The sequence below is a fragment of the Carassius gibelio genome, chromosome B11, assembly GCF_023724105.1.
Source record: "Carassius gibelio isolate Cgi1373 ecotype wild population from Czech Republic chromosome B11, carGib1.2-hapl.c, whole genome shotgun sequence".
Taxonomy (NCBI): Eukaryota; Metazoa; Chordata; class Actinopteri; order Cypriniformes; family Cyprinidae; genus Carassius; species Carassius gibelio.
This window is the reverse complement of record NC_068406.1, coordinates 7,984,638-8,003,012: the sequence shown is the minus strand read 5'-3', so window position 1 is coordinate 8,003,012 and position 18,375 is coordinate 7,984,638. Positions and strand designations below refer to the sequence as shown.

The window sequence follows — 18,375 nt, the reverse complement described above, 5'->3', positions numbered from 1 at the left end:
GAGTCCTTTCATCCAAAAGAGAACAACAGACCCAATCTTAGTCAGGATTGACGCCAGGCTTGATTTGACAATGAACACGAGGATCATCAAGTAAACAAAACACTAAAAACATGTCATGCATGGATAAAACTCTAACTAAGGCTTTAAGACAGTACAAGCTATTGAATGGACCTCTCACAGCCCTATATTCATGCCTGGCAAATTAAATATGGCACACTATGACGGCATTTTGAACAAAATCAAGCCAAACAAAGTTCATTTGGAGTTCAAAAGAGCTTGCCAAAGTTGACTCTCTGGAAAAGGTTAGCTCATTCTGTTAAACACCTTGGAAATCTTCTAAATTAACAAAAAGTGTAAACCCTGAAGAACATTCATTTATTGAAACATCTGGAATTAAAGGGACAGTTCACCCAAAATGAAAATTTGCTGTTCATTTACTCATCCTCAGGCCTTTTAGGATGTCTGTGACCTTTTTTCTTCTTCAGCAGAACAGTAAAGAAGATTATTACCTGAAACCGAAGTCATTGATCTGTGCCGATGTTTTGGATGAAACTGTATGCTTTTTTTAAATTCCCAAAACAGGCAAACTGACCCACCTTTAATGAATCACTATGGACCATGGTTTCAGTTAAAAATGGTCTTACTGGTCACCTACATCTTGGATGGTCTGAGGGTGAGAAAATTAACAGCAAATGTTCATTTTTGGGCGAACAGTTCCTTTTAAACTTCTTAACTTAAAATGCCACTGGACAGAGCACCTTGCTATATCACTGTTCAGGTATTTTAAACTCCTTTGTAACCTCTGTGATTATACCATGGTCTAATAAGGGTCCATAACTAGGCTACTCTTGGTCAGTGGTGCTTGTGATAGTATGCAGACTATGACAGTCCTATAAAATCCAATCGAAGGATTCCCAACTGCTCCATTTAGGCACAGCAAAACTCCTCCGAAAAGACAAAGCAGAGGAGCTCTCTTGTAACCAGAACAATGACAAGTCCCCATCCAAACCAGACAGCAGACGGGATGAGCTGCTGAAATCCAATTACAAACCGGGCCTTTTGGCTTTAGAAAATAAAACAAATTCAGACAAAGTGAGATCAGGACTTTGTTGCTGAGGCAAGCATGACAATTAGAATCATTTAAACTAAACCACCAACCCTAAGTATTAAAATATGGTGTGTAATTCATCCCATGTACTACATGATGATGCTTCAGATATGAGGCTTTACTAAATGTGGGCTATAACAGTACAAAACAGACTTATTTTTACCTGGCATTAGACATATGCAGGTATTGTCTAATGCAATATATCACGGTAATGAATATGCACAATATTGTTATCATGGGAACTTTTAAATACCGTGAATAATTATATATTACAAATTATTCCGAATTTGGAATGCATTTTAAGAATACTATTCCCATCAACTGGTCAAAATGGACAACACAGCTGTATGCTGCTTGAAAGACTCTAAAAAAGCACAGATGAAATGCACATGGAGGAACGTGAGAGACACATTGAATGAAAGCACATTCACTCGCTGACAGCAGATGGCGCTAAACTGCAGAAAATGCAGACATTACCCTGGAAACCCCATAAATAAAGCAGCTTCAAGTATTCAAATAGCCATTCATCACAGCACCAAACACTTAAATAATACTTCAATATTTAGACTTAATAGGCTATGTATTTTCAAACTTTTTTTACATTTTAATCTAGACTACAACATACCCTAGATATTGTAAGTGTTTTGATTCATTATTGTTTGTTTACACTTTACATTAGGGCTTCATTGGTTAACATTAGTTAATTAATTAATTAACATAAACTACCAATGACAAATTCTTCAGAATATTCATTAATCTTAGGTATTCCAATATATAACACAATCAATACAACACAATACAACAAAACGAGATAAAATTTACATAGACGTATTGCACTAGTGCTCAAAATTTAGAATGGTTTTGAAAGAAGTCTTTAATTCTCGCATTTCAGCAAAATTACAGCCAAAGAGTGAAATATTATTATAATTTAAAATTAAATTATTTGAATAAATTTTAAAATGTCATTTACACCTGTCATGCAAAACTAAATTTTCAGACTCCGGTCTTCAGAGTCACGTGACCCTTCAGAAATCATTCCAATAAGCTGATTTGCTGCTCGATCAAGATTTCTTATTATTGTCAATATTGAAAACAGTTGTGCTGCTAATTATTTTAGTTTAATGATATACTTTTCTTTCCAGGATTCTTTGATTAATAGAAATTTCAAAAGAACAGCAAGTTTCAGAGAGTCTGAATAGTTAGCAACCCCCCCAAAAAAAAGCACACTACAAGTGGTGCAACTAATCTGAGCACATTTCTCTCCAGACCGTACCCTGGTAAGTCACCATAAGGCACTGACTCTAGTCAAACCCATAAAGCAAGAGGATTACAGCAAATCTTGACACTAATTTCCTAATTCCACAGTGGACGGCGGGACAATGGAATGTGTGACTAGTTCATGGTTTAACAGTCGCAAACATACAAAAATAAATACATGAACCTAGAGTTGAAACACTCGCTAATCTATAATCTGGACACATTTACACCACAGCAAAATGAATTACTTGGAGCAGGAAACTCTTAATCACTAACTCCATCTGTACTTCCTCTATGCTGTAGCATAATCAGGTGTTTACTGTCCAAAAATTGCCCCAAAATGATCAGATTTCTGTCACTGACACTCATAGGTACATGCTTAACACAATGGCATTTGTGCACTTTTTCAGTAAATAAATACTGTGATTTTACATAGCGTGGCGTTTACAGAAGACTTACGATATAGGCATCCGGCCTCCCCGTTGAGCTGTGACCATCCTGGGCAGCACTTGTAAACCGTCTGGTGCTCCTGTCGATACACCTGTCTGTATGCTGTATAGTAAGCTGTTCTGTGAGGAAAAGTGGAAGAAATCTTGTGTTCTTAATATTGTCTTACACACTTACATATATAATTTGGGATATTAATTGTAACTTTTAATATTATAGCAATATTGCTCCCTATAGGGTGCAGCATTAGCTGATGTAGATTTTATTCTTTAGAAAACTATAATTATAAGTATTATAATAGAATTTATTTGAAGACAGTAATTTTGTGGTGAGCGAACTAGAGTTTAATATAAGAAAAAAGAAGCCCATTAAAATGCATTTTGAACAGCACAAAAGTATTTTTTACACACTATATGCATCATAAAAGAAACCAGTCTAATGTTAAAAAAAGAAAGCAAGAAAGCAAGAAAACATGCATGGTTTTTAATTTGTTTTTCCATTTGGCCAACAGGTAAAGATTACGATCTGTATACTTTTTTTAGGAGCACACACGCAAGTCTTTCATCAGCCGCTTTTAGCGTTTATCCCTTTTTTCTCTCTGTGAGTTATTAAAGGCCACGCTGTGTGTGTTTGTGGTTAGTCAGTGAATGAGAGATCAGGTCATGACTAATGTTTGTGGATGAGCTCCGATGTGTGAAAACACAAACGTATGAGCCTGTAATCAGCGACACTTCTCTCTTATCCACTCTTTAATGTTGCTTTCTGTGAACGTGAGATCCAGAGTTTCCCGCTCCCTGTATTTTACAGTCCCGCATCTCGGCTCCAGAGTCATAACCCTGTCCCTTTTGTTTGTAGCACCTAATTGCAGGGCCCAGGTCTCTCACATGCTAAGTATACAGAGCCGTCAAGAGGGGAGGGTGGTCACAGCGTGAGCACAGGTCGTTTGGCCTCTGGAGATGCCTGTCAAATTGCTGCTTTCATCAAGAACGTAACTACACCTTACACTCAAAAGAGTCTGATTAGAGTACAAAGATAATGCATGAGAAGAAAATAGCCTTTTCTGATGTTTCACTATTCAAGGGAATCGCGTGGAGTGCACTAGGCAAAAAAAAAAGTATGTGAAAGCTTATGCAACAATAAACACTTCTAAAGATCTGCACTTCACTGTTATCTCATGACATTATGGACAAGGATTCAAACAAATGCAAATCACACAGCGTATATTGCATACTAGGTGTTTTTTTTTTTTACATGTGTGCAACAATAAGCATTTCAAACAAAAGGATTTAAGGATAAATGTTTGAACAAATGCATATTACTACTGTGCATTATATATTTTTAAATACATCAAACAGTATGCAACAACAAAAATCCCAGAAATGCTTATTTATACATTTTTAAACAGGTTTGCATTAAAAATCTCTTTATTTTTGGCAGTAAAATCCAAAAGAGATTGTGTTTGGTTCTACAAGCATTCTGAATAGATCACATTTCTGTTGAAAGTGTGCTTACTACACATAATATTAATTTTTTATAATATTATTTTTTTTTACAAAAAAGATGCTTGTGCAGTCAGTGTTTTATGTGTGAATATCAGACCTCCTCTCATAGCCCATGCACCACGACTGTCCCTGGCATCCCTGTTTCCAGGATTTAACCATCCGCGTGAAGGCCTGGACGCACGGCTGCATCTGGGCCACAAGCTTCACCTCCTGCTCAGCACACACATTTGGCCTGGAGATAAAACACACACTTCATTTAACATGCAAGTTCAGTTCTCAACAATCAACCCGAAGTGAAACGTCTTGAAGAAGAACCTACAAGATATTAGACCACTAGGTCACACCAATCCAAACATAGAGGATCATAAACATTTATCATTTAGTCAGCTGGATCTTTCAACAGTTATTTTAATAAACTCGAATGAATTTGACAGCGGAACAAGTTGTAAGACTGTCAATTACTTAGAAAATCCATGTCAGATTGAGCATTAATATAATAAATAAATGCCAATAAATCACCTGAATCATCTCTGATCTATCAGAGGACAAGATACACGATTCAAACAGCTTAAGTTCGCAGACGGACATATTAGTCACTCTGTAAAAATGTTTTCTCTCCTCAAACACAGACAGCTCATAGTGCAGCTCCAGGCGATTAGTTTCATGTCTGGGATTACTGGCAGATTGTGTTACAGAGACGTGAAAGTGTGTTTTGTCTGTGTCATTTCTGTTAATCACTCAAAATATTATTTCTGAATGTTCTCCAGACAAAACTGTTTTTATTGATTATGTGAACTGATTATGTGATTATGATCAAACATTATGTGAACATGACTTTTGAATCATCTCCAGACGTTCCAAAACCCAGCTAACAAATGTTTTGCTAAAGTTCCCAATAACTTCTAAAAACATTATTTCTGAATGTACTCTGCCCATTCAAAATGTCCAGTATGAGTAATGTTTTGTTGTTGTTGTTGTTTTGCTAATGGTTTAAAGATTGGATAATTTTGACCACAGTGTTCTATTAACGTTACTGAAAGAACGTTTGCTCATAACTTTGACACAACCTTCCCAGAACGTTAGCCAAAGCTCTGAGAAATAGGAAGAAATAACGTTTTAAATATATATATATACGTTCTATGGATGATGTTTAAGTTAACGTTTCTGTTATTAAAACGCTATTAAATACTACACAACTCTTAACGGACGATCTATTAGAGTTCCTGAACCTTACTAGAACGTTAGCCCAGTATTCTGAGAATGTCCAGATTGACCCTCAACCGGCGTCCCACAAGTTCACCAAAAATAGGCTACGCGTAAACACGCGTCAAAGAGAGTTCCCAAAATGAATCCAAACGTTTCTGGTTTGCTTTAATTAAAATATCGTAGAAACTAATAAATATGAGCACGGACATGGGATGAACATTTAATGTGATATTCAAAGCTAACTAGTAATAATAATAATAATATTTTGTAAGCGCGCGCAATATCAAACCAAAGACGGTTACTCACATGTGCGGCATCAGGTTTTTTCCAGAACGGGATGCTGCATAAATTCCATGAATTAGAATGATTAAAGAGTGAAATAACATATCCATGCTGTTCTGAAAGAGCCCTGCACCTAAATAATACACTTAAAGCGTTAAAATAAACTAATATGTGGCCATATGAACGCGCGTGGAGCGCGGACTGAGAGCGCAGCAGTAGATGACAGAAGGAAAAAGACTCTCAGATCCACCTTGGACACCAACCGAGATCCAAATGCCCTCAGGACACTGTCTTCCTGTAGGAGCAGTGAAGGGAATGTCCTTTGAGAGGAAAGAGACACATACAGAGCAAGCAAAGGCAGCTGAAGAGCGGACTGACCTCCTTCAGGATGATTTACAAATGAGCGACAGATTTACTGCGTCACTTCAAAGAGCATAATTCAAAGAAAAACACTTTACTAGACAGATTTCAGAGTCAAATGAAGGTCATTTAGCACGTTTTAATGTTCACAGCACTGAGGAACAGACAAACACCTTCTAATGGACCTGCAATAGAGCCCTGATGGATTATACAAGTCTGAGTGCGCATCTAAAAACATCCGTGTTTATTTATTATTTAAACCTGCAAATAAAAATGTAAACCATAAATAATTGAATCGTTTGTCTGCAGGTTCTAAAACAATAATATTTATAATATATAATGTTTATAATATTTAAGCACTATTTGTATTTTCAATTAATGATTTAAATTATTTAACATGTAATTGCAACACTTTCACGCAATGTTTACTCAAAATTTATCATCAAACTAATCTGTAATAATAATAAACATTTGGTTAAAGTTCGCATTAAATTATAAAAGCATTATTTCCAAATGTTATCTAAGCTTTCAAAACTTCCAGTTGTTATGTTTTAGTAATGGTTTTCCTTGGTTATGCAAACATTAAGAGAAACAATTTTTTAATAGTCCAAACATTGTGGAAATGTTTTACATGTTCTCTAAACACTCTAAAACAAGAAATAACATTTAAGAAAAACGTCAGATGAACATCCAACTGAAACTCAAGAAGCTTTTCTGAAATAGCACTTTGTAATATAAAATAGCAATCATGTATGTATATTCTTTTACTCAATTTGTTCTGCTGATAATATTTGAAATACTATCATCATATTTGTAATTAAAATATTTTATTAATTTGGATGTTATTTGAAAGACCATCACTGCACCGCCCATATTCAAGAACCTTCAGAATGGGACCTCAGAAGTTATTCTCTTACAGGACGGGCCTGTCGAGGGGTCACCACCAAGCCACAGCTGAAGCAGTGCATGGGGGAGGTTCCAGAGGTCAGTGCTGGGATCAGGGATTCTGTGGCTACAGAACCTGGAAAACATTCCCTAAGAGCCCTGGTCCGACTCTACAGGTCAATGCCAACCAGGGTTCAACACCTCTGCCATGAGCCCAGTAAAGCACACCTATAAAAACATCAGCTGCTATTTAGAGCACATGTGGACATGTCACTCCAGGAACAAAATTGTGTGGAATTCTTTCAAGAACATTTAATAGAATTCACGAAACTTAGAAGAAATACATTGTGGAACAAAAAATTAACATGATTTGATCTCCACAGATCATCTGTATTGCCTTTCTTAAGATAGACAGACTATTTTTGTATAATCAGAATATTCTAGTTGTAATAAATCTGTTAGGGAGTGGTTTTTCTATAACATTTGTCACATAAGACTTCAAAGGCCATGAATGTAGAAACGCGGCTATGTTCTGAACCAGTAAAATGAAAATGTTAAGAAACATCATTATTGTCATTTTATTGAAGAGTGCATTTACCCTGAAATCATAAAAAAAAAAAAAATTGGCTTATGATAAGTATGCACAAAAACTGTGATGTCTCAGTGATGTCATTCGAAAACCCACCAGTATTTCATGTCAAACATCTATATTCTGTAATTGACAATATCTCATATTGAGAGACTGCACTTGAAATTTATGCTTTTAAGAATTATTTTATTTTTCACACTACAGCAGTTATCCTTTTTTGTCCCCTTGTTCAAGCACGTCAAATTAAATATCATGTTAGAATAATAATAACTAAAACATCATAATATAACTAAAATAATAAAATAAAATAAAATTTTAAATATGATGTTATTTTTGCGTTGAACATTTATATTTTTTGCGTTTTATAGTATTTTACATTTGATAAATAAATATAAATATTTTAAGACGTTGCTGATGCCCCCTATTTGAGAACTGCTGCACTACACCATTAAAATGAATGAACTAATAAAGGCCAAAAGGTGCGAAAATAGAGAGAGAGAGAGAGAGAGAGAGAGAGAGACCGATTTATGCGTTATTTGTATTCTGCTGACATCTTCAGGTTACAATGGAAATCGCATGTGCTTAAAATAATGGTAAATAATACTTGGAAAGCCTGTAATCACTATTTTGATGAACAAAAAAAGAACTATGAACCTTCAAAAGTCCACCTCCCTGTACTGACCAATGGCTCTCGTCTGCTCTGACCTCTGCGTTTGCGCACAGTGTCGACACTTTCGCGACGGTCCCTCAGTCCCTGACTCTACTGCGCTACAGGAACTTGTCTTCTTTACTATGCAGTGCGCTGCCCGAGCACTGAGAGCAGGCCTGAGCGCAGCTCACCACGAATTTCTCCCCAGACTCACAACGCTACGCTTCAGTCAACTGCGCAGCATGTCTCAGGCCAGACCCCCCGTCACTCTTCTGGGCACCATGGCGTTTGGGGGACGCGCGGACGCGAACCTGAGCGCGCAGATGGTGCAGCTGTTCTTAGAGCGCGGCCACGAGGAGCTGGACACCGCGCTTATGTACAACGATGGACAGGCGGAGACCATCATAGGAAACATGCAGCTTCCCAAAACAGGTAGAACAACTCTTACCAAACACCAACTAGTGCATCTGATGAGCACCACAAACACGAGTGAGGAGGTCACCTGACATTGCACGTGACATGTTGATTTCTGAGTTCAAAGAATAAGCAGTTTGTATATTAACATACTTCCATAATGATCGTGGTATTTCTGCAATGTGTATTAGGCCTGTGCATAAAATTGATCAAACACTTGGATGACCAGTTCCTTTTATATAATATATACATTTTATGATATTGTTTGTTTTAATTATTATATAATTCTAATTTATTGTGGCTCAGTATTTTAATGTATTATTTTTATTTATAACAATTATTAGTAGTAGTAGTAGTATTTAACTCTGTTTTAATTCATATTGTAAAGTATTTTATATTTAGTATGTTCTACTTTGTGTTGCAATTATAATGTTTTTTAATGTATACTTATTATTTTAAGTCATATTAAATAGTATATAAAGTGGCAACATATAAAAAGAAATATGCTGGATGGAATTAAAAAATACATAATAATAATGAATTAAATTATATTTTCAAGCATGGCTGTGATTGTTACATATTAAACTATTTTAATTTTAATTCCAATTAAAATAAGTATTAAATTAAGAAATACATTACATTAATGGCAAAAAAAAATTCATTTTGGTTCCAATTAACTTGAAGTGCTAAAATAAAAAAAACTAAAACAGAAATAAAAATCAATAAATACGTTATAGACATTTAAAAACAATACAAATACTAAACTTGAAAATGAAAAAAAAAATGAAATCAAAATATTAGTATGTTGATACAATAAAGGTCTTAAAGGGGAGTAAGTATATTTGTGATCAAGTTCAGTGCTTTCATTTCCTCTGTGTTTATCAGTTCGAATCGCGACTAAAGCAAACCCCTGGGAGGGAAAGACACTGAAGCCAGAGAGTGTCCGGAATCAGCTGGAAACGTCTCTGAAGAGGCTGCGCACACAGTGTGTGGAGCTGTTCTACCTTCACGCGCCGGACCACCAGAGCCCCATTCAGGACACACTACAGGCCTGCAACCAGCTGCATAAAGAGGTGCGTCACCAGAGCTTTCCATCACACACCACACACTCTAGACTTTGTCCGTCAGGCGTGCACTTTGAGTTAATGATAGTCTATGGCTGTCTGACCTAGATGTTTTTAGAAAACAAAAGAATTATGCAACTCAAGATGTGTGTTGGTGTTTAGGGCAAATTCAAACAGCTGGGCTTATCGAACTATGCATCATGGGAAGTGGCAGAAATCTACTGCATCTGCAAACACAATAACTGGGTGCTTCCTACTGTGTATCAAGTAAGTAGATAGATGCATGGATGGATGTCAGTCTATATATATATACAAGGTCTAGTGTATAACTATTTAAAAATGTGTTAATGAAGTATTATTGAAGAATGAATAGTCCAGTTTTGAACAGTGTGGATGTTTTCCTCTGAAGGGCATGTATAATGCAACCACACGACAGGTGGAGACTGAGCTGCTGCCATGTTTGAGATACTTTGGCATTCGTTTCTATGCATACAATCCCCTGGCAGGTAATGCATTCCTTATTGTTTTAAATGTATTTGCAAATCATCAAAAATTGGTTCCTAATTAATAACAGACTTAAACTGCTATGTACAGTATATTTTGCATTGTTTGTCATTTTGTATTTCTTCTCCATTTTTTGTTTGTTTGTTTTTTATACAACATGCTGTTTAAGAATATTTACTCTAAATTGAAATTAGGATAATATATTAAATAATAATAAACAATAATTCTGTAAACAAAAATATATAAAAAATTTAAGAAGTATATTAGAATTAAATAATGATTAAACAATACATCAAAAAACAAAAAAATAATAAACAAAAAATGTATATTATAATATATTATATAATATATTATAATTATATAATAATTAAACAACACATAACACTAAATTCTTTAAAGAAAACTTTAAAGAAAACCATCTAAAATTATTAATTCTGCAATTAAATGGTCTCTTGGGCTAATTTCTTAAGTAGCATTTTATGTTTTTTCACATAAAAATTTGCTTAATAGTAATGATAGAAAAGCTATACAATAAAAATACACTGATCTCATAAAATCATGTCCTCTGCTCATCTCACCAGGCGGGCTCCTGACTGGAAAATATCACTATGAAGATAAAGACGGCGCTCAGCCTGCGGGTCGATTCTTCGGGAACAACTGGGCTGGTGCTTACAGAGACAGGTGCATTAAATTCATAATTCATGCATGACATTCACATCACTGCTGGATTGGTTTCAGCCCTCAGAGTCTAGATCTACTGTAGTTAGTTGAGCATTAAGATGTGATCAGTGTTGCATGGTTTTGTATTTCAGATACTGGAAGGAGAGTCATTTCCAAGGCATAGATGGCATTCGTGAGGCTCTGGAAGCAGCGTACGGCTCAGAGAAACCCACCCTGACGTCAGCTGCTATCCGCTGGGTGTACCATCACTCTCATCTGAGGGTGAGAGCAGTCTGTGTTACTGGCTTTGATATACTAGTGTAGTTTTTGCCAATCAAGTTATACATTTGCAAAGACTCGCCGTGCTTTGTTACTTTTGCTGTGTCCGACAAACCATAGCACTCTCGTGCAGTGAAAAATACAGCTTATTTTTCGCAGCTTTCAAATTTTTTACAATAAATTTACAATAAAAGCTAATTTTTTTTATGGTTTTAGTTATGGTTTTAGTTAAAAGACATTATGAGTAGTGCTGGGTTGACTACCAACAAATTGTAGTCGGATACTGGTAACAAATAATATGACAGAAATTATAGTTTGTAACATATTCTGTTGTATTGCATATGAGGTCATGTAATCATACAACTTTTTTGATTACTTTTGACCTTTGATATATTCCATTTATCATCATGAAGTGTATTAACATTTTATTAGACCACAGTTTCCCAAATTGGGGTTCATGAATGAATTTCAGGGTGTTTGTGAGTATGATGAAAAGCTAGAAGACTTTCCAAATATATGAGAGCAGATGAATTTTAGAAAAGTAATTAGAAAAAGAAAACTAGAGCACATCAGATTATGAATAACGTACCGACATTGTGCGAGTAATATGTAATCAATAATAAGTATAATCTGATTATGAGCATTTTAAGATCTAATGTGATCTGATTATGTAATATGTAATCAGTTAATGCTCAGCACTGATCATGATCAAGCTTTGATTAAATTAGTGCCGATGTTTGGCAAGTCTATGATCTGCCCTTGTAATGAGTACAAGATTATACATTTTTTTTAAGTGCACATAAAATCAAGTAATTTTGGTTTTGTGAGTCCCCAACAACAGGTTGACAAATTAAAAAAAAAAAAAAAAAAACACTCATTCTCTTATAATATGCATTTGTTTGAGCCTTACTTGCTCAAGACTCCCAAACAATTTGCTAAATTACTTATTTTTCCAAACCCCTCCTTTGCGTGATGCTAATCTGCGATGATTGGTCTCATTTTCACTTCATGATGACTGTAAATCCTGATAAAGCAGTGTTTGTGAGTGCAGTATTACCGGTGAAACCGCTATTTTTACTGCTCCAAAAGCGGCACCTAGTGGCAGAGATTGAATTTGCATTTTCATTCAGACCAACGCGAAAAGACTAAGTTTTGATGTTAACATGAAACGGCTTGGGTTTATTTTTAAAAAGACTTGTGTCAATGTTTCGGAGTCGACTTTCTTTTGAGAGACAATAACTTTATACACGGTGCACTTTAAGATTTAAAACTTTGCAGGATGTTTTCATTCACTAAGAGCTGCCTTACACACTGCATGACAGACTGTACTTTTCAAAAATTCATAATAGAGGCACTTTAAATTGCTTAAAATGTGATTCATAATATTCATCTTAAAAAGCAGTATTTGACCAGTATCATGACCACAGCAACTGGAAACTTTAAAACTCAAAGGCATAGTTCACCCAAAAATTGTGTCATCATTTACTCACCCTCAAGTTGTACGGGTTTATTTGAAGAACTGCAAAATTGAGGATGAGCAAATGCCAATATTCATTCCTATCCCTTTAAGTCACAAGACAAATACATGTCTTCTATTCAGTATTTTGGCGTGTGTTCACAGGGTGATCTGGGTGACGGGGTCATCATCGGGATGTCCAGCATGGAGCAGCTGCAGGAGAACCTGACAGCAGCCGCAGAAGGTCCGCTCAAACAGGAAGTCGTGGATGCTTTCAAACACGCCTGGGATTTAGTGGCCCACGAGTGTCCAAACTACTTCCGCTAGACGCCCCGTGACAGATAGAGAATAAAGTGATACGAAGCCTGATTTAGAAGAATACAGAGATCTTTATTTTTTCTTTGCTCATATTTTGTGAGTGAACCATGATATCTGAGTTGGACAAGCCTACAGTTTCCTAATAAACACAATGAACAAAATGAAACATCTCTGAGCTCACAAACGCTTGATTTTTCTACATGTTTACAAGAGAATGCAATACAAATAAATGTGATCGTGGCATTTTGATGAACAACTGTTTTCTTACCAAAAACTTGCTAAAATAACTTACATTTCACAAAAAGAATAAAAGAGATCACCTGTTTGTCTCAGTTGGTTTCTCTCTGTTCAGTAGTCATACTAAACTTTATTTGTTGAAAACAGAAACTGAACAGTGTGCAGATGACTGATAGTAATGCACAGCTCACTGAAAAACACTCAATAAAACCATGACAACGTTTTATGTTGGATCAACACGATGAATGTTTATAAAAAAGTCCACTGCTTGTGTCCAGGTTTTATTCGCTTCCTTCTTCGTCTTCATCTGTTTCCTCTTTCTTGGTCTCATCGCTGTCATCGTCCGTCAGCTTTTCAAATTCTCCGGATTCAGAATTCCACATGCACTTAACTGATATTTTGAATTCCGCCATTTCTGTTCCAAAGAGTTTCTGAATCGAAAGTCCAAAAAAATATGGTTTTACAATAACTGAAGAAATCCCTTTAAAATCTAAATTAGTTATCCAAATAAAGAGATGTCATGACTGATAGTGCACAAACAGTGCAGCCACCATTTAAACAATTTTAAACAATTATTTTTGTTCTCCAAGGAAAATATTTGACAAAGTAATTTGTTTTAAAAGCAACACTGCATATGTTATTATGACTTAAAACTACTCATTAAGAAAATTTTTTTTTGCAGTGTATTAGGGGTACAAACTCACCAGAATTCGAGCCTGTTCAGGTGTGAGTGTGTCTCCCTCTTTACACACTTCAAAATCCTTGATCAGTGTCACCACACCTGCAGATGGATTGATAATAGTTTAGTGCAAACCACATTCTGTCCAATGCCATTTACAATACACGTATACTCTTCTGACTAAAGATATTAAAAGAACAGTTCAGGCAAACATTTTGTTTTGCTCTGAATTTACTTTCTCTCTATCATGTCATCCAAGATGTCAATGAGTTTGTTTCTTCATCAGAACAGTTTTGGAGAAATGTAGCATTACATCACTTGCTCACCAATGGATCCTCTGCAGTGAATGGGTGCCGTCAGAATGAGAGTCAAACATCACAATAATCCACACCACTGCTCAGAAAAGCATATTTGTAATAAATAAATCCATCTTCTTATCAAAATACCTGTCCATAATAAGACTTCCTCCAGTGATAAAGTCCACTGACATGTTTGTTTACAACTGTTTAGGCTTATAAACAGTGCTTGGTGTTTGCATATTTTTCTCCTGATTCAGATGAGACAACATTTTCACTAAATAAAGCAAGTATTTTAGGCGGAAGCAATGGTTTGAAGTTACAAACTTTTTTGTTGGTTACTTATAAACACACAGCTTTTATGCTTCACAAAATGCTAATTGATGGACTGGAGTGATTTGGATTATTGTGATGTTTTTACCAGCTATTTGAACGCTCTTTCTGACGGAACCCATTCACTACAGAGTAATGTAATGCTTTATTGTTCCAAACCTGTTCTGACTGAGAATCAAACTCATCTACATCTTAGATAGCCTAAACATGAGTCAATTTTTTTATTCTTTTGAATTGGGTGGACCATCATTTAACAACTTGTCGATGTAACGATTCACTCAACTCAACAATTTCACAATTCAATTCTATATATTTTTTATAAAATGAAATTTAAGACAAATTATACATTAAATGTATCCTTTTATTATTGCTATTGGACAAAATGCTGCACGTTTCTTATATGATATATTTTTATTGCACATGTATATCATTGCTCTTTTGTTGGTTTTGATTGCTCCTCTTGTCCTCATTTGGATAAGTGTCTGCTAAATAACAATTTAAATATAATGTAAATTTTAATAATACAATTTACAATTTTAAAACAAACCCCAAATTAAATAGATAATTAACAAATTAAAGAAATCTCTTCATATAAAAAAAATAAGACTTTGTCTGTGCTCTTTCCATTTAAACTTAGAGGCAACCCCTGCATTTAAATCATGATCCAAACTAAGATGCTGCATACATGCAACATGAGCAGTTTTTAATCTAAATTAGAAGGTCTCATTTCAAAATATCAAGCAAAAACAGAATGGTTTGACTTCAGTTTTTTGAAACTATACATTAAAAATATCTGCATGAAACAAACAGCAGATTCAGATTCTATTTAGAGTCCTGAGATGTAAATGTCACAGGGGACTTATTTTATTTCTTTATTCCAAATTCCAAGTGGTCTAGTCTACGTTAGTCATGAATAAATTATGTTAAAACATGTATAAATGACTCACTCTTGACAAAAGGTGAAAGAGGTGTGTGTGTGTGCGCACATTTGAATAATGTCGGGCCGAAACCTGTCGGGCCTAACTTTTATGGCCCGATTACAGCTCTGATCGTGATTTGCTTAGCATCTCAACCATTTTAACCATTGTTAATCGTAACATCCCTAATGTGAACTAATGGTTTACCTTTCTTCAGAGCTGTAGGAAGGCCCAGCTGTCTGAGCTGAGGCTCCATCGAGTGTGGAAACTGCTCCAGCGGACCCTCATCCAGCGTCACAGCCATAGACGCTACGTTACCCGCTCGGGCATAATCCACCTCTTTAAAGCTACTGAAATATCTGTGGGGGGAAAAAAAAGTTCACGAAAAACTGAAATGATTCGGTTTTATTAGAATTTCAATGATAAAATCTGACATATTAAGAATGTTGTGGATTAACACTTCTGGAACTCAAAGCTTATTGACCGATAAGGTCAATAATTTCATTTAAACTAGCCAGTATATAAATCCATACAGTTATAAAGAAATCACAAATAGGTTTATGTACAAGTTATTTGGTGTCTGAATGTCAATGAAACAAATGCTTACTCTTGAACCTCGTCTTTGGTTTTGTTTGTGAACAAAACACCTACTTCACCTCTGAGAAACCTGCTCACCTGTAAAACAAACTTTATTAGCCAAAGAAAGCCAGTGTAGTTAATAAAATTCAATTAGCAATGAAATAGTCGATGAAACACGTTGGCATACTTTATGTAGATTATCTTTGTATTCATCTGTTGGTCCTTTCCCCAGCGCGATCATCATGACCTTGTTCTTACCGAAGAAGAACCTGAAACATAAAACCCAAGTTCAACCTTAAACTCTCTGAAATCCTAAAATAACACATAAAAACAGTGAATCAATGGAGACTGTGTTTATACCGGCTGTGTTTCCAGGCCGTCCTGATGTCTTTTAGTTTGTTGTTTCTCATGTTTTCTACTGAGAACACAAACACGTATCTGTAGATGTCTGCACATTTCCGCAGCTGAGAGGGGGAGAGACAGAAAAATACATTTAAATCAATCACAAAACTACTGTGATGTTATAACATATTTATTTTAAACCTGGTAATAAGCAAAAACAAATCAATCTAATTTATTCACATCTCTGCTGCTGTCATGCTCAAGCACTTGTGACTAGTATCACCCAAAAAAGAGCAATGTAAAGTCATACTAACCTCTTCAATCAGATTCTGCTTGGCTTCCAACCCCTTCTTGGTTGTTTTTGTCAATGAAACTGTTAAAAACAACATTAATGATCGTACAAGAAACATTAACAGACCCAGCTGCTTTAATTACATTAATAAATGAGACTGAAATTAATAAAACACGTAAACTTACGTCTGCGCAGCAAGTAACAAACATGACTTTATTTCAGCTCGAGTCTTTTTAATGTATGACGAATAAAGTTCAGGAATATTAGGTGATAAAAAAACTAAATGATTAAATAAGTACCTTTTTTGTCCCTCTTGGATTTCGGCATGGCTCTCACGTTGTGGATGGCAGTATTTTCTTCTTCGCCTGATTATGAGCTCAGAGTCAGAGCGCTTCAAGACTGTGAGGGATCACACCGCCGCCTAGTGGTGATCGCTGGTGCCTCATGAATATTAATTAGGGCAATAAACGAACTCTATTGGATGGTTTGCATGGGTTAATTAATATTCATAAGCGAAGAATACCAGAGTTGGATTTGTAATTATCTATCTGGGAAAACTTTTATTAGAAGAACGTTATTTTGTGAACCAACAGGAGGCGCACCATGACTGTAATGCATTTATTGTTAAACATTATGCATTATTTCTTTTTTACACTCAGGTACTGTATTTTTTTATAGTGAAATATCTCCAGACTTTTGAAGTTAATTAAAATAAATCCAAACTTTTTAATTTCACCTAAGCAGGATTTTGACTACTTTGATTTATGACTTTAAATGAGCAGCCTAATATTGGTGCAGCGCTCAATTTAACGTAATTTCTTTGTAGTTTTCTGCTGCTGTTAAACATCACAGTAAACGACCAGAACTGATTATTTCAACACGTCTGTGAAGTCTCCCTAAAAAGACACCTTTTCCCAGACACCTAAAACTCATCAGAAGAACTGCCTGCTTTTGTTATGGATTTATATGAGAAAGCATGGATTCACATGGGTACTTAACACTTGAATAAAAGGATTTGTAGCAGACATGACTGCATTCCCAAAAACTTTGATTTTGCATAGGCCTTCCTAGTCCAGTCTATTCAAAACAATTGATGACATTACAGATGATCCTCAGAAATCCTTGGGTGTGTTTTTGTGGATCAAGCCAGGGCAGGTATAAGGTGCAATGCTTGTGTAATGTCTGATTTTATTCATCAGTCATTTGGTGAAATGCAAACAGAGCTTATGTTGCTGCAACATGTAAAAGTGAAATGAATCGCTTCAACGCCTTCCTTAATTTGCCATTTAATGTTTGGTTTTGCTAATGAGCTAACTCTCCCTTTCACATTTAATATCGATCATTAATATTTATAAAAGTATGAACCTTTCAACTCTGATTAATAAGCCTGAATTTATCACAGATTTGCCTTTAGTGAACTTACGTTTTTGAAAGTGCAAAACCTGAAAATGTTAATTTGTTGCATTCAGAAAGCAGATAAATGATATATATATACATATAAATACACATTTGAAGTGGACCAAAATGCATTCTTGTCTTAGGACAACTTTGATCCACTTCAAATGATCTGTATGTGTGTGTGTGTGTGTGTGTGTGTATTACATTTTTATTATGAAAAAAAAAAACAATTACAAACCTATTTAGAAATAAGATAATAAGTAATAAGAAATACAAAATTATGTGTTTTATAAATATTAATAGGCTTAGGCTATTGTTAATA

The 18,375-nt window shown here is 35.3% G+C and overlaps 3 protein-coding genes across 4 annotated transcripts in view; 1 reads left to right on the top strand and 2 right to left on the bottom strand.

Annotated features, from left to right (window-relative positions):
* Positions 1-6,148, bottom strand: part of megf6b (multiple EGF-like-domains 6b) — a 71,316-nt gene extending 65,168 nt beyond the window's left edge. The window contains exons 1-3 of one of the 2 annotated variants that reach the window (XM_052569768.1): positions 5,827-6,148; positions 4,412-4,546; positions 2,825-2,934 (exon numbers count right to left, since the gene is read on the bottom strand). In XM_052569768.1, coding sequence (XP_052425728.1) covers positions 2,825-2,934; positions 4,412-4,546; positions 5,827-5,912 — 331 coding nt within the window. In that variant the 5' untranslated portion in view covers positions 5,913-6,148. The remainder of the gene's footprint in view (positions 1-2,824; positions 2,935-4,411; positions 4,547-5,826) is intronic. The other variant, XM_052569769.1, reaches the window with a different exon arrangement.
* Positions 6,149-8,305: 2,157 nt separating this feature from the next.
* Positions 8,306-13,150, top strand: LOC127968506 (aflatoxin B1 aldehyde reductase member 4-like). The gene is made up of 7 exons (XM_052569766.1): positions 8,306-8,717; positions 9,585-9,772; positions 9,926-10,030; positions 10,173-10,269; positions 10,849-10,948; positions 11,080-11,209; positions 12,828-13,150. Exons 1-7 carry the CDS (start codon positions 8,321-8,323, stop codon positions 12,987-12,989), a joined length of 1,179 nt encoding a protein of 392 aa, XP_052425726.1. The 5' UTR covers positions 8,306-8,320; the 3' UTR covers positions 12,990-13,150.
* On the bottom strand, positions 13,032-17,058 carry mrto4 (MRT4 homolog, ribosome maturation factor). The gene is made up of 8 exons (XM_052569767.1): positions 16,955-17,058; positions 16,678-16,736; positions 16,382-16,485; positions 16,209-16,290; positions 16,050-16,117; positions 15,650-15,801; positions 13,922-13,998; positions 13,032-13,648 (listed from the first exon to the last, which is right to left on the bottom strand). Exons 1-8 carry the CDS (start codon positions 16,980-16,982, stop codon positions 13,499-13,501), a joined length of 720 nt encoding a protein of 239 aa, XP_052425727.1. The 5' UTR covers positions 16,983-17,058; the 3' UTR covers positions 13,032-13,498.
* Positions 17,059-18,375: the final 1,317 nt, after the last annotated feature.